The sequence below is a fragment of the Ochotona princeps genome, chromosome 1, assembly GCF_030435755.1.
Source record: "Ochotona princeps isolate mOchPri1 chromosome 1, mOchPri1.hap1, whole genome shotgun sequence".
Classification (NCBI taxonomy): Eukaryota; Metazoa; Chordata; class Mammalia; order Lagomorpha; family Ochotonidae; genus Ochotona; species Ochotona princeps.
The window spans coordinates 101935496-101961785 of record NC_080832.1 but is presented as its reverse complement, the minus strand read 5'-3'; the positions used below and the strand labels follow the sequence as shown (position 1 = coordinate 101961785).

The 26290-nt window shown below is 41.7% G+C and overlaps 1 protein-coding gene across 4 annotated transcripts in view; it reads right to left on the bottom strand.

Moving 5' to 3' along the window:
* The window catches only part of ADGRF5 (adhesion G protein-coupled receptor F5), a 52536-nt gene extending 26563 nt beyond the window's left edge, over nt 1-25973 (bottom strand). For 2 of the 4 annotated variants that reach the window (XM_058662273.1, XM_058662277.1), the window contains exons 1-7: nt 25864-25973; nt 17623-17677; nt 6622-6792; nt 3238-3414; nt 3005-3114; nt 1626-1684; nt 616-758 (exon numbers count right to left, since the gene is read on the bottom strand). In XM_058662273.1, the coding sequence (XP_058518256.1) occupies nt 616-758; nt 1626-1684; nt 3005-3114; nt 3238-3414; nt 6622-6792; nt 17623-17677; nt 25864-25959 (811 nt within the window). In that variant the 5' untranslated portion in view covers nt 25960-25973. The remainder of the gene's footprint in view (nt 1-615; nt 759-1625; nt 1685-3004; nt 3115-3237; nt 3415-6621; nt 6793-17622; nt 17678-25863) is intronic. The other 2 variants (XM_058662275.1, XM_004590423.3) reach the window with 1 other exon arrangement.
* Nucleotides 25974-26290: the final 317 nt, after the last annotated feature.

Sequence of the window (26290 nt, the reverse complement as noted above, 5' to 3'; positions counted from 1 at the left end):
ACTGCTGAACACCTACTCATTTAAACAGCTTACCATTCTCAGCACACTGAAATGTTGGGGAAAAATAAATCATAATCAAAGTTTGGGCATTCTTAAGAGTATTATTCTATGCCCCCCGAATAAAAGAAGTTTTCAGGTCAAAGACAGTGAATCTACTGGTTATTGGGTGACACGAGGGATTGGGAAGGGGTCACATTGCTGATTCCCCCAAACTTTAAGGCCATGTATTTAATTTTAGGGTTTTTGTTTTTGTTAAGGAATGGATCAGAAGCAGACTGGAACTGGCCTTCTGGAAAGCTGGTATCACAAGTGGTGACTCAACCCACCCTGCCAGAATACAGCACTCTAGGTATTTAAATTAGAAATTCCACAAACCCAGAAAGCAGTACATGCTCATGAACCCTCAGCTACCCTCTCTCCTGTGCACCAGATGCAATGATATCCAGATTGGAACACATTGTTTAAGAGGGGAGATAGGACTGGGAACAGAAATGGAAGGTCTCTTTCACAGAGGACATCAAGACATCGCTCCTGGGTTGAAGCATAGTGATAAACACCATGACCACAGCTAAGCAGAATTTGCTTTCAGGAGAAAGGTAATAGTGTTCCACTTACTGCTTGTGACTGTTTGAAAGGAATTGTAATCCATTTTGTAGGTCTGATTGAGGTTCTGCAGGACTTGCTCGTTGGCTTTGTGTATTAATTCAGGTGACACTGCTGTTGCTGTGACTTCATACTTCACAACCACGCTTCCAGGCCTGAACAGAAACCACTCTGTTAATCTGTAAAGAAGCTAGAACCTTATGGTTATTTGTACAGGAATACAAACAAACAGGGACACCCTGGTACTACGATCCTTTGGGTTCCGTGATCTAAGTCTGTTCTCAAGCTCTAGTTGGAAACACAAGACAAGGCTTGAATACTGAAGTGTGTGTGGACAGGTTATCAGTGGGAAAGGCTGGCAGATGGGGACCAATGAACTGAGTCAAATAACCACTCCTCTACGCAGCCACAATGCAGAACTACTGACATCTGTCTCACGGCTACATTGGTCGGTCTGGGATTATCAGATATTCTGAATATTATGTGACACCAAAACTCTATCTGGAAGTCCCTGTATTCCCAAGATTCCTTTTTTTTTTTTTTTTTTTTTAATTTTTTTTTTTTATTTTAAGGTAAGCACCTGTCTGAAGTGCTGCACAAACCCATTCTGAGCTGCCAGGGCACTCAACACTAGGGGGAGCTGTTCACATTGCTACACACAGCTGTGTTCCAGCCGCTATAATTGTCTTCTCATTTGAAGATACCATTGCCTGACTTGTTTCATTTTTATATGTATAGGTCCTCTACTCTACAAACTTATTCAATATATTTATTTTTTTTTAAATCTTGCATGCACATAACGAACACAATTATTTTCCCCTTCCTTTTGCATGGATGTATACAGGTAAGGCATAAGTTACTCATTATATCCTCACTTCATGTCTCTACAATCTGACTTTAGTGTGCAACTCTACCAACACCTCCAATTGAGCATTCCAGGTGATGCCATGCTAATGAGCTTTTCTGCCTTCACTGGTGTTCCCTGTTATCAAATAGAAATTAGCAAATTCTGACGTTCTTACCTGAATCCTGTTACAGTTACCATTTTGAAGCCTGGTAAAATTCTGTAACCCTTCCAGAACTGGAATATAAAGCAAGATAACTGTCATGTACCAGTGTGTACCGAGAGATATGTGAAAAGAGTTGAAACAGAGTAAACAGTGAATATTCTTTTTTATTCTGGGGAAAAAATCCACCTGCATACTTTATTAGCACTGGCATTAGCAGATCTTTGAAGAAGTAATTCCTAGCTACAGATTTTAGTCTCCATTCTCTGAAAAGCAAACGCTAGATTAAATGGCACGGTACTTTGTGCATTACAGTATATATTATTCAAGGAAATGTCCGAGAAAGAACATGGGGAGGCAGTGGGAAGATGTGGAGAAGCATCAAATCCCAATAAAGCACAAAAAGAACGAAAGTTGAATAAAAACATGTGAGACTGAGGCTGAGGTTCAATGAAGCCTTCCAAGGAATCCTGTTTCTGACATTTTGGTTTTTCAGTCAATGACAAGGAACACTTTTGAGGTGGCAACTAGGGACCCTAGCTCCATAATATTCCCTATAATTGGAGATATAGGATCCTCATGGCCACCAAAATATGTGCTTGCTATCAGATGAATATCAGCATTACTTGAGCCAATGTGGATTTTAATGGTGCTCTTATCCCACATTGATCCTTTAAACAACAACCTGTAGATGATTCTGTTTAATACAAGTTACATTTATAGGGGGAGGAGGGACTATAATGTATTAAATATAATGCCAGGCACCTTAAAATATGTACCCTAGTGTGTGGTGTTTTTGAGGAGGGTGCTTGTGCTGGGTGTAGCTATCCATGCCTATATGCGAACTGTAGATACAACAAGCTTCTGAACCAGCACTTCCTCATGACACCTAGGGGAAGTGGTAACATTTGTAGGCCCACTTGAATAAGCAGGAGGCTTTTCTGGGCCTGAGTCAGTGCGCAGTGTCTGGCATAAAATTAACACTCATGGGATACTCTTTGCTTTCTCATATGCAAAAATATACATGTCACATAAATGTCTATCAACCTACAGTACACAGTGGGTTAAACCTTCTGTGTTCAAAAAAATTAGTGTTTTTATTTATGTAGTATGCAAAAATGTATAGAAAAAAAACTGGTTTTCTAGATTTATGTGCCTTAGTAAAGGCTTCACTGAGTGATATCAGCTGACTTGTCTCAACCAATGCACCCAAAGAAGTCTGTCCGTGATTCAAGCTGCTGTCACACTCTCCCCCGAACACTGATTTCAGCACAGAAGGGTATGAATCAGGTTGAAATCCACATTCATAAATCGCAAGCAAGCAAAGCACACACTCCATGGTGTATGAAATGGACTCAGATTAACCCTAAGAGGGTCTTGGAGCCAAAACTTACAGCTGTTTCCAAGTCAGTCTTGTAGGATCGGTAGAGGGCGGAGGATGTGTTCCTGAGGTCTTCTTGAAAGCCCACATTTAGCCTAACTGACATTCTCAGGATAACATCTGCTGAAAATGACCAGGCCATATTGAAAAACCTCATGTTAGTGTTTGTGCACATAAAGAACAGAGAAAGCACTTGCTTCAGCAGGTGTTAAACAGCTACTCAACACTTAATGAGCAGTTACTTACCTCCCTGGAACTGGCAAAAAGGTCCATTGGGAGGCAGTTCTTTGAGGCAACTGCAGTGGTGTCCTGGAGCAGAACTGCTGTGTTTTTGGCAGGTGAGATGATGGAGGCACCTTTCCTGCGGCCACCCATATCCTTTCTCACAGGAGCACCAAACTTCATCTCCAGCAGGTCTGCAGACTATCAGCAAACAGAAAGTGATGGAAGGAAATGGGCAAGCATCTCTTCATAATACATGCTACAAGTCCATATTGCTTTTCTGCAAATGTCAGTATTCGTGTGTGTATATGAAGCACCTCACTACCGTAAGAATGACTGCTGGGATTGCAGTCAAGTCACCTTTTAGGTGAGGATGCCCGACAGTAGATCGTTGAACAATGTCTATGACGAATCATCCAGCTACTCTGCTCCCACATTCCTAGACACAGAATGTGTACAGCTAGCTGCAAAGTGGCTCCTGACCGTGCTATTTTCTGAATACTAGTACACTTTGGTATTTCCCTCTTATGCTATATTGGGGTTGGTACTTTTATGCTGTATTTAGGGTTGGTACCTCTAACGCTGTATTGGGTCTGGCCTTATGTGACTAATAGAATGTGGCAGAAATGATAGCACAGTATTTCTGAGGACTAATAATTCAATACACTGTAGCTTTGCTCAGGTGTTCCTCTCTCCCCTCACTTGACTCACTTTGGGAAAGCTGGCTGCCACGGCATGAGGATGATCAGAAAAAGCCCACATGGCAAGGAACTGAGGTCTGCAGCCAACAGCTAGTGAGGAGCTGAGACCTGCCAGCAACCACAGGAAAGAGCTCAGAAGACCATTTTCTAGCCTGATTGAACCTTTGGCCAGATGACAAACAAAGTGGGAGGATGTACCTTTAACATTTCAAGTCAAATGTGGACAGCCCGTGTGCTCTGAAAACCAAGTGCTCTGAATCAATTCCTACAATCGGACCCAATCACATCCTTGGGAACTGTTTTTCCTGTAAATGGGTGTCCAGACAAAGTCTCAAAAGGTGCCTTTACAAAGGAAAGTCACCAAACAGTTGTTTCTGAAACCGAAGGGACAGTTAAGTCCCAGTGATTCCTGAGACACAAATGCAGACCCATGTTCTCACTGCAGGTTAGAGGAAGCACCATTAGGGACAGAAGTCTGTGCTGCCAGGGAGGGTGGTGGGCACCAGCAGGGTCATTTGGAGGATTGCCAACAGAAACTCCATTGTCAAAATCTGTCTTCTCATCTGAACTTCCATTGCTAAAGTAGTTTTTTTTTTTCTTTGCTGCAAGGGATAATTAAGGAGACTAGTTGAAGAATGCTTGCATCCCATAGAAAATAAAAGCATGTCTTAGAAGGACAGGAAAAAAAAAAACAACAACTATGATTTGGAGATCACCTACTATGTTCCAGATGTTATTCAGTGCTATACATGCAGTGTCTGGCTTTAAAATTTTGTTTTAGAATTATTACTAAAAATATCTTTCTTGAAGGAATTATAAGGTAAGCTATTGGAAGAGGTGTGTGAGAATGGAAAGAGGGAGAAGGTGATAATTTGGGTTCTCAGGTTTAGCAACATTGTACATCCAACCTGCATTTCATATCCATTCCATCCATCTTCTCCTGGGGGTCAACTATCCCCACTTTTTCTTGTCCGTCCTGAGTTACCTAAGAGTTAGAGCTAATCTGTGATGCGCAAACATCCATTTTGTTCAACCTTTTTCACAGTTAACTATCAGAAATATTCGCACTCAGTTATGTCAGTGACCAGTTTTCTGGAAGAATCAAATTTTCCAAAAGTGATCATGTTTCAAGAGATCCTTGTTTACCCATGTCTCTAAAATGACTTACATACTGTAGCCCCTTGATGTGTTCTCTAGTAGTACAATTAAATCCGGGAAAGTTTGTGAACTTGAGAGTACTTTTAAAAATGTTGTTCAGGGATGAAATGAAATGTAAGCTCATTCTGGTGCAAAATAAAGTGCATTGAAATACAAACTTTTTTTGCAATCTGCATTTTTCCATGGATGTTTTGAATACTGTTTTGTACCTATATTGAGTAAATATAACAAAATTCACAACTCAGTCTCCAGCATTCATAATCACAATCTGTTCAAGGAAAACAAATGAGTTAACGTTTCATTTTTATTGACCTGGTTTATTTACCAGATTCTCTTTCTAGCAACACACAGACATAAAAGGCTTCCCTTAAAAACTGAAAAACAAAATAAAATCGATTAACCATCTTTCGAACAATCTATTTTCTCTATAATCAGGGGAACTGATTTCAGAGGCAGAGGGTGTGTGCTAAGTGGGACATTGAGGGATGTTTACTCCACGTGTTCCAGAGTATCCCATTTTTGTGAGATGCTCTGTGGAGAAAGAGCTATGCAAGCAAAACCATTTGGTAAACAAAGCCTTAGCTCAAACCTATATGACATCTCATAGTGAACATTGATATCTAATTGGAGAACCACTAAACAAAATTGTTAGTCATAGAATCTGATGGAAAATGGAATGAAGTTCAAGTACTATATACTTGGAATCAAAAATTGAAATGTGTAGATTAATATCGGGATAAATTGGGCTCGGCAGCGTGGCCTAGTGGCTAAGGTCCTCGCCTTGATCCCATATGGCCGCTGGTTCTGATCCCGGCAGCTCCACTTCCTCTCTATCTCTCCGCCTCTCAGTATATCTGACTTTGTAATAAAAATAAAAATAAAATAAATCTTAATATCGGGATAAACTAATATTTGATACTTCGAAAACAATTTCAAATACAAAGATATATTTGTTAGTCCATTTAAAAATAACAAAATCTAAATCTACTAGTGTTGTTCAATTTACAGAACAGTAACATTTTGCAAAAAGCAGTCTCACTTCACAGCTTCCATGGCAGTCTCAAGTGATAACTCAATGAGACACACTGGAACTAGCATGACCTAGAAGAGTCAGTAATCAGAAAGCCCAGTCAGTGGCCCGAGAGCTTCTGCTAAATGCCTTTTAGTGACATAGGCATATGTCTACTCATTACTTTCTGACCTGTCGCGCCAAAAAGAGAGGAGCTTGTTCCTTTTTGAAAATTTGGACCAGTTTTTGCTATACCTATTATCCAGGGAAAGAAGATACAGTGGTTTGTCTTGAAGATGTGAACATGTGTTGGAACCATTTTATGACAACCGTCATATAAACTATCAAGAAATCCCTTAGTCATCATTTAAAAAAGGAAATCCATGCAGGAAGGCTTTGAAGTCACAGAACTGCACAGTAGACCTGTTAGATCATTTCACCTGCCTTCTATGTATAAAATACTCCAACACTAAGCAGTTTAGCTTTCCTCCTGGTGTACCCAGTCATCCATGACAAAGCAAAGTGTCTCCTGTTACTCACCTGTTGTCACCTCCATGCTTAAAATGTCAGCAGCTGGGACATTGCTGTTCCCTGGAATTGGAAAGCTAAGGCTGTTCAGGTAGGTTTTGATAGGCTCCAAGAAGGATGCATTTTCCAAACTGATCTCAATATCCACAGTGTACTCTTCAGCTGTAGGTCTGCTAGTGGCAACTGAAAGAAAGCACAACAAGATGTTAGAACTTAACCACAGCAAATGGAGAAAGATTCATGGAGATTTCAATAGCAAAACATATAGGTGGATGCAGAGCTCATCTATCCTTAAGAATTTCTGGTGAAAACCTTGATTTAAGACAAAAAAGAAAATTAGTGTATTTACCACCAACTTTTGTCCCCCACCATAAAGAACAAGGAAAGCTATGTGGAAAATGGACAATAATGGAGCAAATATGAAAGCAGGAAGAACTAGCAGACTTTATTAGCCATACAGACACACACTGTCCTGACACACAGAATGAGCATTTCCTGCGTGTTTTAGTTCACCTACACAAATGTATTTATTTATTTATCTATTTATTTTTATTTCAATGGAAGAATTACAAGGAAGACAGAGACAGGAAGAGAGACAGGCATGAACAAAGAGGGAGATCTTCCATTTACTGGTTCACACTCTAATTGCCTTCCATAGCCAACACCCAAACTCCAGAACTCCTCTGCATCTCCAGTTGTAGATGCTTGGGACTCGAGCACTTGAATTATCATCACCTGCATCCCAGGGTGTGTATTAGTAGGAAATTGGAGGAGGACCCAGGACTTGATCTCAAGTACTCCAATACTGATGCAAGCTTCCTAGGAGTACCTTAACCACTACATGAAATAAATGCCTCCCCCCAGACTTCAATATTTATGTATCAAAATAAGCTTATACTTTAGTTTTAATTGCCTTGCATTTCTTCAAGAAACACACACACACGTCTTTGTTCTTTCACATTTAATTTCTCATAGCTTCTCATATTACATCATGTCTAGACCAATAGTTGTAAGCATCCCAAGGGCAGGAACTGCTTCCTTCCTTTCTCAAGACTTACTCATAAAGACAGAGAACATCACATAAAGAATACGTGCCTAGTCAACTTATTACAAAGTTGGTGACTGCGTCAAGCTGCAAATTTCCCTCTTGCACTGAGAGAATGTTTGAGCCAGTGTTAGCCAGAGTATACACCCGGAATGGAAGTTGTAGTCTAAGTTAGTAGTTAAGAATCTTTGAATAATTAGAAATTTTATGCAGACAAATTGAGAATACCATATTGTATCAATTTTAAATGAGGGAAATATCTGTGGACACTTGCAAAACTACTTTTTAAAAATTTCAGTCGGGCCCGGCGGCGTGGCCTAGCGGCTAAAGTCCTCACCTTGAAAGCCCCAGGATCCCATATGGGCGCCGGTTCTAATCCCGGCAGCTCCACTTCCCATCCAGCTCCCTGCTTGTGGCCTGGGGAAGCAGTCGAGGACGGCCCAAAGCTTTGGGACCCTGCACCCCCGTGGGAGACCCGGAAGAGGTTCCTGGTCCCGGCATCGGATTGGCGCGTACTGGCCCGTTGCAGCTCACTTGGGGAGTGAAACATCGGATGGAAGATCTTCCTCTCTGTCTCTCCTCCTCTCTGTATATCCGGCTTTCCAATAACAATAAAATCTTAAAAAAAAAAATTTCAGTCAACTGTGGAAGTCTGATGCGTATATTTTGCTGTAAATTTTAAATTGTATGTCTGTTTTCTAAAAGGGCAAATAAATTTCTCCCAAAGTTGCAGGATTTGTTGTTGAAGTTTTGAGGGCTGTTGACAGGAACCATTAAAACATATTCAATTTCTTAAGAGATCTCCAGTTGTTAAATATTTCTTGGAGAAAATGGTGATATTGGTCCATTTGGAGTTAGAAACCATGCTTATCTTATTGGGTCATTTTTAGCTGTCAACTTTGCTGAAAGAATTCTTTCATTTCGGAATCATTCAACTTGGTGGTCTTAACTCCAACTCGAAATTTTGAGTAGATTTTCCTAAAATTAAGGCTGCATTTTAGGGTATATTTCTTCTTTATATGGAGATTCCACAGGGAAATGGAAGTGTGTTCTATGGTCCGATGTGTGGGACTGGCACTGTGCTGCAGGAGCTTGAGATGCGTCATCTTTAACGTAGCCATCCCTTACTGGAATACCTGTTCAAGTTTAGGCTGCTAACATCAAATCCTGTTCCCTTCTGATGCACCGGGGAGGCAGCAAAAGGTGACCCAATATTTGGTCCCCAAATATTTGAGACTTAGATGGAGTTTCTGGTTCATGGCTTCAATCCAGCCCAGCCCTGGCTATTAAAGCCATTAGGAAATGAACCAGCAGACAGAAGATATCTCTCCCTCCTTCTCTGTTGCTCTGCCTTTCAAACAAAATTTATCCTTAAAACACACACACACACACACAAGCTCCTAGTAGATTATTAAAAAAATTAAATAAAACTTGATGCACAATTTCAGCCTATCATGGTTCTACAACATTACTTCAATTTTCCTGTATTAGTTTTGGTTGTCACATGGGTTTTATGATTAAAAAAAAAAATCTTCCTAGAAGAACTGCTCATTTCAGTTCTTAAAATTCTAACTCTGCGCACATTTTTGTTTTTCCCCCAGGAACACTCCCAAGGAGGATGGCTGCACGCTATTTGTGAACTCTGTCTTAGAGCACATTCTCTTTCCCTGAAAAAGTAGTGCTGCAGTGTTTATTCCCTCCAGAGCATTCACCGGCCCTGGGATCCTTTTGGCTGAGGCCAGTCTGCTCTCCTCCCAGGAATGTAAACAGGATTTCCTGGATGGTGGCTGGTTTTGAGATGGGTGGGGTTGGTAACCATCCCTTATTTCATCATTTGTTTTGTTGCCTCCCAAGCTCTGATCCCAGACTGATATCTGTGCCTGTCTGAGTGGAGGGGCCTCGTTGGCCTAAAGCCCCTCTCCATGTGTTCTTTGCAGGTGTAACCGTACAGCAAGCCAATGCCTAGAAAGCACATGGTGATTTCATGGATGGTGGAATACTAGTGCTTGCAGATGGAGGATTAGCCAATTGAGACATCATGTCGACCCTGGGTCTAGCATTCTAAATCAAATGAAGAAATGAAAAAACAATCTTGGACAGCTGCCATTAGCCTCATTCTTGTTGCTTTTGCTTTGCTTTCTGTTTCAGACACTGCCTACCCAAACGACTGGGGCAATCTTGTAGTTCTCAGATGTATGCAGGGGCCTTATTTTCCCTCTTTCAACTTTAGGGGAACTGAATTTTGCTGAAATTGAATGGATGAATGGAAGATGAAAATAATATTAGTTACCATTAGTTACCATTTACTCATCACACAACAGTTTCTAGGGCTCTGACGACCGTGTGAACACTTAACTTTTGCAGACAGAAAAACTGATATCCCAGGAGTTAAAGCCACATTAAAAGCAAGTGCTGACTCCAAAGCTCACTTGTTATTAATAATTCCAAGCCATAGTTCAAACGGAAAAAGATAACAAAAATGGTCATTTTGTAAACTCTAAGACATCATAAAACATAAAGCATTATTGTCAAATGTCTTTAGAACTTGATGTATAATTACTAAAATAAAATTGGAAATCAAGCTCAAGGACAAATTTATTGACTTATTATTAATACATGAAAAATTGTGTAAAACTTCTATTCAGCATAACAGATCCTTAGAAACCCACATTCAGGAAAATGCCTTGCGACTCTGTTGTATACACACGATATTGATATGAAGTCTTGCTAGGTTCATTAGTCTGTTCTTTTTTGGTAACTTGTAATTTACCTACTTCTCAAGTGTTTATTTCCTGAAACTGTGCTGGATGTCAACCAAAGAAGACAAGACAAGCCTTTTGGGACCTTCCACCCTTATGCTGGAGGTAAATGATAAGTTTATACTTTATATCAGGTGGTTTCTTAGGGCCCGGAGGACTAAGAGAGAGCCAAGAAGTCTGCGTTACAGGCACACAGACAAGATGGCTAGGGCGTTGCTTCCTATGGAAGGGTTAGCGAAGACTTTTCTAGAAGGTAAACTTTGAATAGAGTCTGGAGTGAAGTGATGGGTGAACCAACAGAAGCTCTGGATTATAACCCAAAAGCGTTAACAAGAACAAAAACCCTGTTTTGGGAACATCACACAGACACCGCCCAGAGGGTCTTTCCTTCTCCTCCAGATTCTACAATGGTGTCATAGAAACAGTGTGATTGCCTGGCTTGAAGGGAAAGACTGCTGAATGTAAGTGCCACAAGATTCATTTGGGTGGTGTCAGAAGCTCATGCTCATGGCTTAGAAATGCCATTCCTCACCTTCCTCTCCCTTTAAACCTTCAAAGCCTGGGAAAGCAATGCTCTTCACCCTGCTTCAAGCTACAAGGCACACGCGCGCACACACACACGCACACACACACACGCACGAGAATGACTCCTCCACTTGTCTGCGTGTATTTTAGATGCCCTTCCACCCTTCTTGGCTGCCCTGTGCCACCTGATTCCTGATGACTACACATATTTTCTTTTTCCCAGGCTCCTTTATCCCAGGGATTGTTTGTCTGGACAATTCCGGCTCAATGGTACCCTGCCATGGAAGGTACCAAATCCCAGGTGTCACCAGTGTTATAGCTGAAAGCCTATCAGCAGACCCGGGAGGCACAAACCAATCAGGATTTCCCCCTTCCCCTTTCCCATAAGCATCACCATCCCCACAGCACTTATCTTAAAGAGACATTTCTGGAAAGTTGGCCACAAACTTTGACAAGCAACTCCGGGTCTTAATCACAGCTGTTTAAGCAAACAAGATGATTTTGCCTGGCAACATTCATGGAAACTATGGTTTCTCAGCGTCAAGCCCAAGTTGACACATAAAATTAATCTCCCATGTCCAAGAGAACAAGGTTCCTAGTTTCACCCAAAGAAAATAGGGCTGGAGTAGGGCTGGGGCAGTTTTCTCTGGACCTAAAAGGACAACACTTCATTATCACTGATAATTTATCTCTCTTCTTCCTCAGAGCAAGTAAATCTCAAAAACTATTTCTCATATGTTCTAAAGGGCAGCAACTTGGCAACATTGTCTCTCGCTTCCTGTGCCGTTAGTTGGCAGATAGATTTAAGTCTGTTCTTCCTTGGGGTTTTAGAAAAGTTTATTCATGTTAAAGAAAATCACCAGAACTTGACAGGTGTGGGTAGAGGAGAGGGTGATTTGCACTGCATCATAGCACATGAAGCCGGAAGAGAACAGATTCCTCTGGTCGTCCATATACTCAGCTCATCTAGTTACCTTGGTATACATAAACAGTTCATTCCTTCATGAGATAAAGACAAGCTTGTCTGTCTTCATGTGCCTCTAACGCTGCTCCAAAAACCATGTAGAATCAAACACAAAAACCAGAAACACATGTTGAAACTATGATTCTCATCTCAGAGCACAACAGAGACAGTGGGATAGAATGCTTGCTTACCTAGGAAGTTCATTTAAATCCATGAGTCACCCTTTGTTCATTTGTCAATTAGGTGTAATACTTTCTCAGCAGGAGTTGAGATCCTATATGAAAATCTCTTTCAAAGTGTCTCAACAGCCAGTAGTAAAATCTTCAGTTATAATAAATACCACAATATAGTCTATGCAGTTGTATGTTGGTAAGTCAATAAAAACAAATGCTAATCTAATAAGGGCTCAATTAGAAAAAAACAAACAAGAATATTAGGGGTGAGTGTTTGGTGAGTGGTTAACATACAGCCTGGTTGTCTATATCCCACATCAGCATGCTTGAGTTTGAGTCTTAGTTTTGCACTTAATTCCAGCTTCCTGCTAATTAATTCACACCCTAAGCAACAGGAGGGTACAGTTCAAGCGCTTGGATCCCTGCCATCCATGTAGGAGAGCCAGATTGATTTCTTGGCATTTAGGGAGTGAACCAAAGGATGGGAGGTCACTCTATCTCAGTCTTGTCTTTCTCCCTATCACTCACATAGAATAAACATTTCAATGAAAAAAATAGCATTAAGCAGGATCATTTTTTTAAAAAAAATCAAATCACCCTTAGCCCTCAGGGTCAAACTTAACATCAAATTCTTGCACCTGCCAGAAAGCGTTGATCCCTTCCTCTCAGTCCACTATCATCACTACTTGTCCAGAGCACTACATGCATCTTGCCATTAATATGTCTATGAAAATCCCAAAGACCTCAGGCTGGGAAATACACAGATCAGAAAAGGTCTGCAGGTCAGGATATGCATGTGGGCAGTCAGCAACCTGATATGGTAGGAATCTTGCACAGGCTAAATAGGTGTGGAAAGGGCAGCATGGTTAAAGCAGGATTTGGACATCTTGAACCTCCCTCTCTGGCTATTTTGTCTCCTACCAATCATTCGGTTAAGCCAAAACAGAAATGATGGGACTTCCAGTGCCAGGCCCAAGATTCTTTCCAATCAAGCGCAGGAACTTGGAGAGAAGCACTTAGCAAACTGATATTAGAGTTATTTCTGTGCAATCAGATATGCCCAGTCTACTATGAAGATCACCTTAAAAACTAAGCTTTGAGCTTATGCATAACCCCCCCGTGCAAGCCTTTCCTTCCCACTCCCAGTCTCTACCTGTGGCCTCCTTCACCCAGTTTCTCAGGCCCATCCGTTTCCAGAGAATCATGCAGATCATTGGTCTCCTTCATTTCATTCTGCCTCTGTGTCCACACCCTCTCATTCCATTTCTCAAATTATCCTTGGCAAACATTACCTCTGCATCTTTCCTATCCTACACCATGTCCATGGTGACATCTCCAGGTTGTGGAGCCTCCTAGCCAGTCTCCCAGGTACTGATTTCTTCTTTTGATTCCTTCACTCTAATCACCTAATCATTGCTTTACTTAGGGTGACTTTCAGCAGTCACTTCACTGTGGGTAATCCCTTGACTGACCTACAATCCACTTCCTGATGTAATAACAACCTAATTCTGGATCTTTGGTCTACTCTGATTTGCATCTGCTCCACAGCAGCCACTCTGCTTGAGAAGGGAGCTCCACATTCCTGCTTGCAGTGGGCCTCGGGGTGTTTGTGCAAGTATTTCCATCACAGTGATGTTTCAGGTTCTATGACATTTACCTTCTTGCCTTTAACTAGACTCTTCTTTGTGTTAGGGATGCATTACACCTTTCAAAGGCAATGTAATAATTACCAAAAAATCAGTTGGTTTGGGATTTATTTTCATTTTTTAATAAATGGTCATAAGAAGAAGATAAACTAGACAATGCTACTACCATTTCTAAAGTAATTTGGACATTACATTATCCAATCCCCTCCATAAACTGTCAGGAAGCAACTCTAAGATGTATGTGTGTATGTGTGTGACATGTGAGCGGGATACCCAAATGGAAAATATGTAACATATGTACAGTCATCCTTCAGGACCTGCAGGAGATTGGACTCAGGACCTGCTGGAGATGCTCAAGTTACATAAAACAGTGTATTACTTGAGTATTAGCTATCCACATTCTCCTTTGTGTTTTAAATAATCTCAGAGTTGCTCAAAATATATAACAAAATGTAGGTATTATATCGATATTTCTTATACTGTACTGCTTAAAAATTATGGTAAGAAACCATAAGTTTGCAGAGATAAAATTTTACTATTTTCAACTTGCAATTGATTCTGTGGATGCAGATCTCACAGCAAACCAAAGAAATTAGGTATCAATAGGCAAGTAAGGCAATGGAACAGACCTGGGCGGAGATTCATATTGTGCTAACAATAAATGTAAGTATGGCTTCTAACTTTAAAATTACTGAATTCAAACCCTAAAGATTCAGTTCAGTGACTCAAGAGAAAATTCTTGATTCAATTATTTTTCTCTTGGACCTTCAATTCCCAGTGCCATCAAGGTGTCAGAACAATGAGCATGTATGTGAGAGGGAATGCCACTCAGAAAACTAGAGACCAACCATAACATCTCACTTAGTTTACACACCAAGGGCCCAGACACCTCCCTGTGGCATCCTGCCCAATATAACATTCCTTTCCCTTGTTTCTTCATTGTCCTGGAAAGTCATGCTCTAAACTGTAATTTACAATCCTGATCTCTGGGGACCTAGCTCCTGGGCCTTCACATGACATTCCTCACTTCAGCGGATTTGTAAAAGTACCAAAGCCGTTTACAGGACTTTGCCAGCTCCTTCAAGATTGTCCTGTGACAGCAGCCCAAGCACCCGGCACCCTGTCCAAGCACTCTTCTGTGATGGAGCTGCAGCCCCAGGGACACCTGTGGTCCCAGGACCAGCCACGCTGGCCCAGCTGGAGCTGGCACTATGCAGTCTGGGCCCAAGCAGGGAAGTGTCCTCCTTGTCAGGGCCCTTCCCCTTCTCACTGCCATTGTAGATCGCTGTTTGTTTCTACTAATCAGCAATAAAGGTTTAGAGGTTTTGAAAAAAAAAGTACCAAAGCCAATCACTGTTTTGCAGATAATGGATCAATTCTTTACTCCCTTCTAGCAGGTCAAGAGAACAGATGACCATGTCTAATAAATGGAAAACATGTTTTCATGATTTGTCATTGATGCAATTGTTTTTAATGAAATTGTGCCTGGAAAATTTTTGGAAAAATTCTTAGATGTAGAAGCAGTTTCCTCCCCAAAGGCTACCTCCTCACACTGTCACCAGTGGGCCATAAACAGTTGAGTCCGGAAGGGCAGGAAGACGTTACTTTTACAGCTGTAGGGTAACCATCTGCTCCAGAGGAAGTTCGGAGCCTGAGCCCTAAAAGAAATTGGCAGAAACCTGGGGAAAACACTGTGATTTTAAAAGAATAACACCAACTGGGCACATCTCTGGCTCTGTCCCCCCCTCCCCCCATGGGGTATGGAGGGTTTGAGCAGTTTTCAGTGTGAGGCAGAGGTGAGGAGGATTCTGGCTTTAGAACACAGCACGTCTGGGTTGGGCTGCCATGCACTCAGGGAAAGAGGAGAAACAGAAAGGGGGATGCCATAGGGCTAATTAATTAAAGGCAAAATAAAAAAGAGAAGAGAAGAGAAGCAAGGAAGGAAAAGTAAATAAAAGAAAAAAGGGATAGGAGGAAACAGGAGGGGAAGTGAGGGGGAGGAGGGGGAGGAGAGGAGAAAAGAAGAGAGGCAAGGGGAAAGGAGGGGAACAGAGGAGAGTAGAGAAGAGAGGAGCAAACAGGAGAAAAGAGTAAAAAGGGGATCTATGAACATTTCAGGGGAGGGGAGGAGAGAGCAGGAAAGGGAGGGGAGGGAAGGAGAAAGTAGGGGAAAGAATGAGGGATCTATGAATATATTAAGAGCTGAATACACCGTGGTCAAATTCTCTTTTTTTTTTTAAAAGATTTATTCATTTTATTACAGCCAGATATACAGAGAGGAGGAGAGACAGAGAGGAAGATCTTCCATCCCATGATTCACTCCCCAAGTGAGCCACAACGGGCCGGTGCGCGCCAATCCGATGCCGGGAACCTGGAACCTCTTCCAGGTCTCCCACGTGGGTGCAGTGTCCCAATGCTTTGGGCCGTCCTCGACTGCTTCCCCAGGCCACAAGCAGGGAGCTGGATGGGAAGTGGAGCTGCCGGGATTAGAACCGGCGCACATATGGGATCCCGGGGCTTTCAAGGCAAGGACTTTAGCCGCTAGGCCACACCGCCGGGCCCTCAAATTCTCTTTAAAGTGTTAAGCAGCAGCTGTGTCTGGTTACTGCACTGCTATGAGTTGTAACAAATGCCTCTATTCTGACCATGCTTTCTTGGGATAGCCTGATATCTCTAACTGTATCATTACACAGATCAAGTCTCAGCCTCCCTGAAGATAAGACAATCTTAGTGTGATAGGTTAAGAAACTTTACCCCCTAAAAATTTAGCATAGCCATGAGGCCAATAGGACCTTACCAATAGGAACTCAGAAAGAGGTAGCTATGGCATAATATGGAAGATCTTCATTTCCTCACCAAATGAAAGAGGAAACTTCACTGGCTATTATGGAGATGAAGAGCAGTTAGGGTGTCCACATCTACTCGGGAAGGCCAACAGGAAGTGAAATGAACAAATACACACTGGGACAAATCTTGGGATAGGGAAATTCATCAAGGGTAGTGAAGGAACCCAACGGAAACAGTCCCTGGCAGCCTCAGAGTTTGCAGCACCCAGTGCAACCCAAGTTTTAAGCAGGAATCTCCCACATACATAAAAGGGAACAATAAGCAGGGCATCGGCCATGTGAAAATGACTGAAAGAGATGAAGTGGAAAAAGCATAAGGGACTTGATGAGGCATGAGAAGACTGACTTGCATATTCAAGGTGACGGACGTCCAGGATTGGTTTCATCTTGGGTAATAGCAGGTTTTCAAAGGTCGCTATTACTAGGAATGGGAGAACCAGGCCCTGGTGAAAGAAAAATTAAAAAAAAAAAAAAAAAAAAAAAACCAGCCTGGAGATGTACAAGCTGGGTGCTGCACTTGGCCAGAGATGCTGATAGTTTGGCAATGATCACTGCCTGCCTGTCTCCACCCTCCACTGGGCAGAGGTTGACATTGTCCATACCGCTTCCTCAGGGTCTAGGGGAAACTCCTTTAGGACTTGAGATTCATGCTCAAGTTGACCCACAAAATAAACTGCTGAGTGACAGAAGTAGTTGGGAAAATAAAAAGAGAACAAGAAAGCAAAAAGGAAAGCCTGCTGAGTTGAGCGTAGAAAAAGACATCTTTCGGTTATGGCAAAGGGCAGTGGAGGAGAAGGCCTTAGGGAAATCTTGGTGATGTGAGGAGTGACAGTGGTGACAGGAGACAAAGCGCTAAGTCTAGCATGTTGCTACAGTCCGTTGAGAGTCATTTAATAGAGGATGGAATGCTTTGTAATTATTTTAGCAGAATTGTACTGTTTAACCAGAAGGTACTGGGGAATTAAATTATGTGCATCACAAGATTCCAAAAAGTTACAACCTTTCTTATTTGACTGTGTTTACAGAAGATATTGCCAAACAAAGATTTCACTTACCAACTCGTTTTTGCCTTAGTAGCTCTTCATTAGCTGGATCATGTTCATGGAGACTCTGAAAGAACATTGTTGAAAATCATCAGTTCGTGTTAGAAAAGTTTTTTTTTTTTTTGCCACTAGGGTCTGCTACTCATACAGTCCTCAGTGTTAGAGCTGAGCTTAAGGCTGCAGATTTGGTTTAGCACCAAGTGCCCAGTAGATGGTAGGCAAAGGGCAACTGGTGGGGAGAGGAAACAGAGTCAGTTCTGCAGTGTGACCTAGAAGTATATTTCTATAGACCAGCCTGTCGGTCCGGGGGTGGAAGAAATCCTCATATCTGAGCTTCTCAGTGTTCCTGCCATTTGAGTCCTGTCAAGAACCGTAATTAATGATGTTGTAAACCTGTGCTCTCTGGCTAATATGTGAACCCTGAGTCATGTCACTGACCGTTTAGTCAAGATTCACAACCTCCTCTCAGAGCTTAGCCCATGCCCAGCTCACTAATTTTGCCGTATTGAGGGCCGTTTAATCACTGTGCATGTTTGGGAGGTGTTTTTGTCTTTTTCCTTCCTCTGTTCCTCTTTATTCTGGATGGTTTTAATGCTAGTTTCTGTGATAAGGGCTAAGACGCCACCTCCAGAGTTGAGTCAGGCTATATGGGCAGAAGACTGTGCCACATACCAGTTCTATGACCTGTGGGAAGTTCCTTATCTTAAATGCGCCTCAGTTTTCCTTTCTGTAAAACGGAAATAAAAATAGTTCTAGCATCATAAGATTTCTATGAGAACTAAGTACACCGTGACATGACATACAGCAAGCTATTACAAAATTTTAGTTATTCTCAAGATGGATCAAAGGACTAAATTTAAGACCTGAGACCACAAAATTGGAACATAGGAAAGGCGCTGGCACAATGGCTCAACTGGTTAATCTTCTACCTCCAGGTGCCAGAATCCCATATGGGCACTGGTTCATGTCCTTGTTGTTCCACTTCCCATTCAGCTCCCTGCTTGTGGCCTGGGAAAGCAGTGGAGGATAGTCCAAAAAGCTACATGGGGACCCTATATCCACATAGGAGACCAAGGAAGAAGTTCCTGGTTTCAGATTGGCTCAGCTCCAACAGTTACAACCATTTGGGCAGTAAATGAGTAGATGAAAGATTTCTCTGTCTCTCCTTCTCTGTAAATCTGCCCTTCCAGTGAAAATAAATAAATATTTTTAAAAAAATAATAAACATAAGGGAAACACTCCAAGACATTGGCATAGGGGATGGCTATTTGGACAAGACTCCCAAAGCACAGATGATAAAAGTAAGATTAAATAAATTACATTGTATGAAACTTAGACACTTTTACACAGCAAGGGAAATGGTCAATAAAGTGAAGATATATCAACAGAATGTGAAAAAATATTTTGTAAGATGCCTTAGAAAGGATTAATATCAAGAATATATTAGTAACTTAAGAAACTCAACAACTTAAGTAATTGGCAAATGGCTTTAATTTTTTCCAATCATATTTTCAGAAAAGCTAATAGCCAACAGAAATATGAAAAAATGTTCAATATCACTACTACACAAGGAAATGAAAATCAAAACCAAAGTGATATCAATTCACCCTGTCAGCTAAAACCCAAAACACAGAAACTAACAAATGCTGTCAAGAATGTGGGGAAAGTGGAATACTTATACACTGTTGGAGGCACTATAAACTAGTTCAGCCACTACGAAAAAGAATGTGGAGTTTTTAAAACAAACAAGCAAACAAGAATCCTAGAAATAAACTTGCCACATAATCCAGCAGTTACACTACCTGAGTATATATCTGAAAGACAGGAATATACTGTATGAAAAAGATACCCACACCACTGTTACAACGCATTGTTGTAAACATGCACTATTCAAGGGCCCGGTGGTGTGGCCTAGCAGCTAAAGTCCTCGCCTTGAAAGCCCCTGGATCCCATATGGGCACCAGTTCTAATCCCGGCAGCTCCACTTCCCATCCAGCTCCCAGCTTGTGGCCTGGGAAAGCAGTTGAGGACAGCCCAAAGCTTTGGGACCCTGCATCCGCGTGGGAGACCTGGAAGAGGTTCCAGGTTCCCGGCTTCGGATTGGCGCGCACCGGCCCGTTGTGGCTCACTTGGGGAGTGAATCATGGGATGGAAGATCTTCCTCTCTGCCTCTCCTCCTCTGTGTATATCTGGCTGTAATAAAATGAATAAATCTTAAAAAAAAAAAACATGCACTATTCACAATAACCAGAATATGGACCCAAACAAGATATCCATCATCAGACGAATAAAGTGTGACACACATACAGAGAGAGAATGATATATTTTTCAGCAATAAAAGAAAGAATGAAATTCTGCCATCTGTAGCAAAATGGATGCAACAGGAGGACACCGTGCTGAGTGAAATGAGCAAAGACAAATACTGCATGTTCCACCTTACCTGTTGGAGCCATGGTTTGAAAAAGAAATATCTGTGTGCATCAGTATTGCTGCAGACATAATTTTGTGAAATTTGTTTTGTATCTTTGTCAAACCACTGCTTAAGAATATTATGCTGCTATATTTTTATCTACTGTAACTACTTTAAAATTCATTGTATCTAGGCAAAATTGTCACTTAATTGTGGCTTGTAGCCATTGTCTATATTCTCTCTAAATTATAGCCTTTTTACTTCTCACTTGTTGAAGTTCTGTTTTGATGAAGTATTAAGCCTTTTAGTATAATACAAATTTAGAATATGCAATCTCAAAAACTACAGAGATTTAAAAAACAGGAGAAGAAAGGATGGTAAGAGGAAGAAAGAAGAAAATATCATGATATTTTTAGAATTGCAACCACAAACCATATTGAATGTCAAAAACTAAGAAGTTTTTTAAAAAATTAGACGATGTTATGAAAAATACACATTTATTTACAACCCCAACAATAAAACATAAACTGCATTAGGATAAACCTCATAAAGAATGCACAAAACGTATGATGAAGACAACCATGAAAGTTAATTGGAATACACATCGGTAGGCCAGCCTAACAAAGTGACAGGATTCACCATTTATCTGTATGGAATGTCTAATCATTTCTTGAAGAAACAAATGCAGATATGATGACTAATGAGTGTAATTTCAGAAGCACAATTGTTGCGTCATTGGCAGTTAAGGTTTTCTAAGGGAACTAAGCTAAGCAGGAACTGAAGGTGCCAAGTCAATGCATAGAGCTGGTTCCCATCCAGCTTCCCCTGGAGCCTGTTTGGCTTTGTGCCCATGCAGAGGAAGGTTCTTCCTGCATTCCTGCCTCCACCCTCCCTGGGTCCTGGGAATGAGTGGCTGCTGGTGATCTCTCCATCTGCTCCTCAGAGCCAGGAAGAGAGGACTCAGACAGTCCAGGAGAATGTGCCTATCATGGGTCTCCTTGGAACAGCTTTCCCAGGTGGGGTTGCTCTGTTTTCCAGTCTTACTGTCAGTTGTGTATGAAAATCAAAGAACTTTTCAGTTTTCTAATTCAGTCTTACACATCTTTCCAACAATGCCCATTGTTGCCTTCATACTCCCCCGGAAGACTCCATATCACTGGACGTGAAGCCAATCTTCTGTGGTTATCTTCTGAAGCTTTCAGGGCACTGGTGCAAACAGTGGCTTCCATAGTCTGTCGCTCACCTTCTTTCTGATGTCCAGTGAGAATTCACAATTCCTGGGGGAAATAACTTTTTTCTTTTCAATCCAATCATTGTGGGAGATAGTTGGTGGACAGTGGGGAGAAATGCATCCTGAGAGCAAAAAGCTTCTGGGGGACATAGGGGTGGTGGGAAATGACCTCGGTTTTCCAAGATTTGTGAAGTGACAAAGAGCTTCCTGTCAGTTCAGGCAATCTGGATTTGAGTAGAGCAAAGACAGGAGCCACGCTGCAGATGGCACTCCTGCAACTCAGCTTCTTACTGGGTGGGAAAGTCAGCTACTCTCTCTAAGCTTCTATTTCTCACATTATAAAGCATCTGTGCTGAGACACATTGAGTGCTCTGTGCAGTCCCCAGAGTGGTGTGTGCAGTGCCCCTGGGTCCCCCTGGCCTGGGGTCCACCAGAAAAAGAAGCACTGCCAGAGCCATCATGCCATTGCAGTGTGGGGGAACTTGTGTGCAGCTCTAGCACCTGTCTTTTCCTCAACATCTTAGGCGCAGGGTGGCACTCACCATGGGATCCTAGGACTCACCTGTGTGTTCACTCCAAACAAGAAAACAGAGCTCCTAAGTGAACCCTCAACTCTGACTCCCAGATCTCAGTGACAATGGCCAGCTCTGGCCAGAGGGAATTTCCTGGTGGCTGAGCTTCAACCAGAAGAGACAAGGTCACTAATTCCAGGAAGAGCCCCACCTGTCAGACATGATGACTTTCCAAATAACTGTTGGTGCTGGGGTGGGCGGCCTAGAGTGTGGGCAGGGCAAAGGAATGGACAGCCAGTTCAGGAGACTGTGGAGAAGGAGCAAATTGTAGAGCAACAAAATGGTCACCTAAGCGCACCAACCTCACCCCCCCTGCCAGATCCTGGTCACTAACTCTGCCATTTTTCACCTGGAATCCATTTAATGTTTGCGTCAGATAGTTGGCCTCAGCCTGAGTCCTGCTGGAATGTCTCCTCCCATAAGGGCATTAACACAAGTGTATTTTACACGTGTCTTTAACATAATAACCAATTTGGAAGTATTGGCTTCTTTGCTAGTAACACTGCTGAAGTGTAATGTGTATGATAATTTAATATCCTTACAGCAAAGCAGTGAAGGAGGTAGTATCTATTCCCGTTTTATATAGAGGAAATGGATTTGGAGCAATGGAGAAATGTGATGATGTTTCCAGAGTTAGCAGGGATAAAACACAGACTTAAGCCCATGGGCCAATGTCAAAATAGAGAATACAGCCCTGCTGCTCCTAAGGTAATTGTTGGAGAGGAGCAAGTGTTGCCAGAAGGACACACCTGAGTATACATCTCAGTCTTACTAAAATCTACATTGTAAGAAAGTCTTAAGCAGATTCATGTGCTTTTCAAAATGTAGGAGTCTCTGGGCTCCATAATTGCATTTCAGATGCTCACACCCTGTTTTTATAACTTGAGTATATAATAACATTATTCACACTAGTGAACAACCCAAGTTTCTATGGATGGGTGGATGAGTAAATCAAATGTGGTGCATGCAGAAAATGGGATATTATGCAAGCTTTAAAAATAAAGTGTATTGTGACACAATTTGCAGCATGGAGAAACCTTAAGGATATTATTCCTAGTGAAATAAGTCACCCACAAAAAAAAATCTGAATAGCTGATGATTTCACCTACACGAGCTATCATAGGTAGTCAAATGCATAGGGATGGAGAGTAAAATAATATTTGCCCAGGACTCGGGACAGACAGGAGGAACTAGTATATTACATTCTGCAATGTGAAAAAGTTCTGGAGTCCTAGATAAAAAACCATGTTAATACATTTAACAATACTGAGTTGTGGATTTTAAAATAGTGTAAAAATGCCTGCAAAAAGGAGGGCTGGCATTGTGATCTAGTGGGTTTAGCCACTCCCTGCAGTGCTGGCATCCCCTATGGGTGCTGTTTGTATCCTGGCTGCTCCACCTCTAATCTAGCTCCCTGCTAATGGCCTGAGAAAAGCAGGTAGATGGTCCAAGTGTTTACGCTCCTGCACCCACATGGAAGTTCCAGATGAAACTCCTGGTTCCTTATTTGGCCTGGATCAACTCACTGTGCTCTCTCTCTCTCTCTCTCTCTCTGTCTCTTTCTCCCTCTCTTTTCCCCTCCCTTTTTTCCCACCCCATACCCAGTAACTCTGCCTTTCAGATGAATAAATAAATATGCCTTCTTTTAAACCTATCACCAAAAGTTGCATTTAAGGTGCTACATTGTCAGCTGTGGAAACTGGGTAGCAGTTTAGGGCAGCATAAACTAATCTGGCAGACCCAAGCAACCCTCTCCAATGGAAGTCCTTGGTCTCTGTTTGAGGATTTTGTATCTTGAAGGACAATCCTAGGGAGGAAACTTCAGCACTTTAGATCTGGGAAAGGTTAAGAGTTTCTAGGAAAATGAACTTCAAATGCTAGTATTAATTCCAGAAGATTTACTTTTATATTCCCTGGACTGTCTGTGCCATCAGGCAAAGAGAGAGGCTCTGCCAGGACTACTATCAGGGCAGACCTGGCACACAGAGAGTGTGCTGCTGTAGCCATGAATACTGAGAAACTACACACAGACAAAGCTGAATTCCACCTGTTAAGATCACCTCAAGGCCTGACATTCTCTCCACACACATTGGATAACCAGGGCTCTCCACCAGTCATGTGAATTCACAAAAAGTGCAAAGATTTCCACCCTTAATTTGTACGAGCAAGCTACTTCATATGATGGCAAAGGTTGTATCGCACACACTGGAGTTTGGAAGAGACACACTGTGCATACCCCCCAAATCACAAGAAAAATAAAGAAAAGACAATGAAAGCCTCATTGAAGCAAGGAGCATCCCAACAACCAAAAGAGGAAGAAAACGCATAAAGTCATAAAGCAAAGTTCTAAAAATGAGACCAAACATACCAGCCACATACCCATATGAATAAATGACACTCACTTAATCAAAGTTAAGTTCTTTTAAATTTGGTTTAAAGGAGTAAACCTCAAGCACATGTATTTTTCAAAGATAACAACTGAAGAAGGATGGCATATTAGATTCTCAACAAAAACAGGAAAACGAACAAAAATAAGGCAAACTCAAAAACAAAAGCAGGATTGACAATTGGGATAGAAGAAAAAACTTAGATTCAAAAGTACCAGGTACAATGATAAAATTAAGCACAGCCATTCTAGAAACAGTGGCAGACTGAAGTAAAGAGAGCTAAAATATCTAACACAAGGAAAATTACCTCAACAGAAAAAGTTCTATGGGAAGGAGAGACATAACAATAGAAAACATACATACAGCACTGTCATGTTCCAGGCATTGAACTAAAGCATTTAATAGATATGATGTCACTTTAAAAAACTCACAATAAAATGAAATTAGAAGACATTTATGTCCATGCAAAGATTTTTTTTGAAATCTACATATCATTTTTCCTAGCACACATTTTCCATAAACTTTCTGAAGCATCCTTATATTATCTGATTTCATTTTTATAACATGCATAAGAAGTCAATACTGCTATTGTTATCATCAATCAAATAAGATTCAAATCAACAGTATACCCTAATTCTGACACATGCAGAAGCATAGATAAAGAATAATCTAGTAATTCCTGGGAAGACAAAGGAGTTACTTATCAACCCCTTTTACTCAAACGCAGCTCCCTCCAGTGTTCCAAAGACAAGATAACCGGAATAACTCATCAGCAGAGATCTTAGAGGTATCTGTGTTGGCCTCCGTTATATCAATCTGTAACTGTGACATCCAGACACACAGATTGATGTCTTTTGAAATGTGCTCTAGACTGATGCTAAAGTTAACATGAATCCCATGAGACCATACCTTCTGTTCAATCCTCTAAAGATGTTAACTGTCACTGCTGTCAGTTTCTCAGAGTGGAAGCCTTTGACTCAGGGACTGCAGCTGAGTTAGGGTGAGGAGGCTGGGAAATCTCCCTTGAACATACGCTGATGTGTCATGACTTATTTCAGAGGATGGCAAGTTGTGGCCCAGTATTCACACTACCATCCATTTTCAATCACCCTACCCCCATTTGCAACATTTTCTTAAAATACACCTCCTCCCTCACCCCTCGCTTATTCTTTTTCTTTTTTTTTTTTTAAAGATTTTATTATTATTGGAAAGCCAGATATACAGAGAGGAGGAGAGACAGAGAGGAAGATCTTCCATCCGATGTTTCACTCCCCAAGTGAGCCGCAACGGGCCGGTGCGCACCGATCCGAAGCCGGGAACCAGGAACCTCTTCCAGGTCTCCCACGCGGGTGCAGTGTCCCAATGCATTGGGCCGTCCTCAACTGCTTTCCCAGGCCACAAGCAGGGAGCTGGATGGGAAGTGGAGCTGCCAGGATTAGAACCGGCGCCCATATGGGATCCCGGGGCGTTCAAGGCGAGGACTTTAACCGCTAGGCCACGCCGCCGGGCCCACCCCTCGCTTATTCTTAAAGTATACCTCCTACCCATCCCCTGTTTAACAAACTTATGTTTATTAAAAACATTTTCCATCTACAATATGCTCAGAAAATCAGAGAAATGAAACAAAAATAGAACAAACATGGATTTACTCACCAAAGGATAAACTACAGACTCTAAGTTCAGCACAACTTTGGAAGAATAAATTACAACAAAAATGAAGCACAAAGTGGTTCTCCTTGGGGATTTCATTTCTTCAACTTTGAGTTGCTTCGCCTGAAATGGAAATACAATGGTTTAGAGCTAGAGCAACTTGCTTATTAGAAAAGGAGAGAACCAGTAGGTCCTATACAAATATCCTTTTCAGATGGAGTAGAGAAAGGAAGGAGCCCAGGTGCACTCTGTCAAGCCTGAGGAGAAAAAATAGTGTCAGGGAGGGTGGGGGGGGAAGGGTGAGGGGGTACAACATGTATATGGAGGAGGGGTAGCATTTTCTGGACAGGTGAAGAGAAAAGAAATGAAAGGAGGAATGAAGAAGAGAGAGGGAAACCAAGGAAAGGGAAGACAGCTCAGCAAGAAAAGC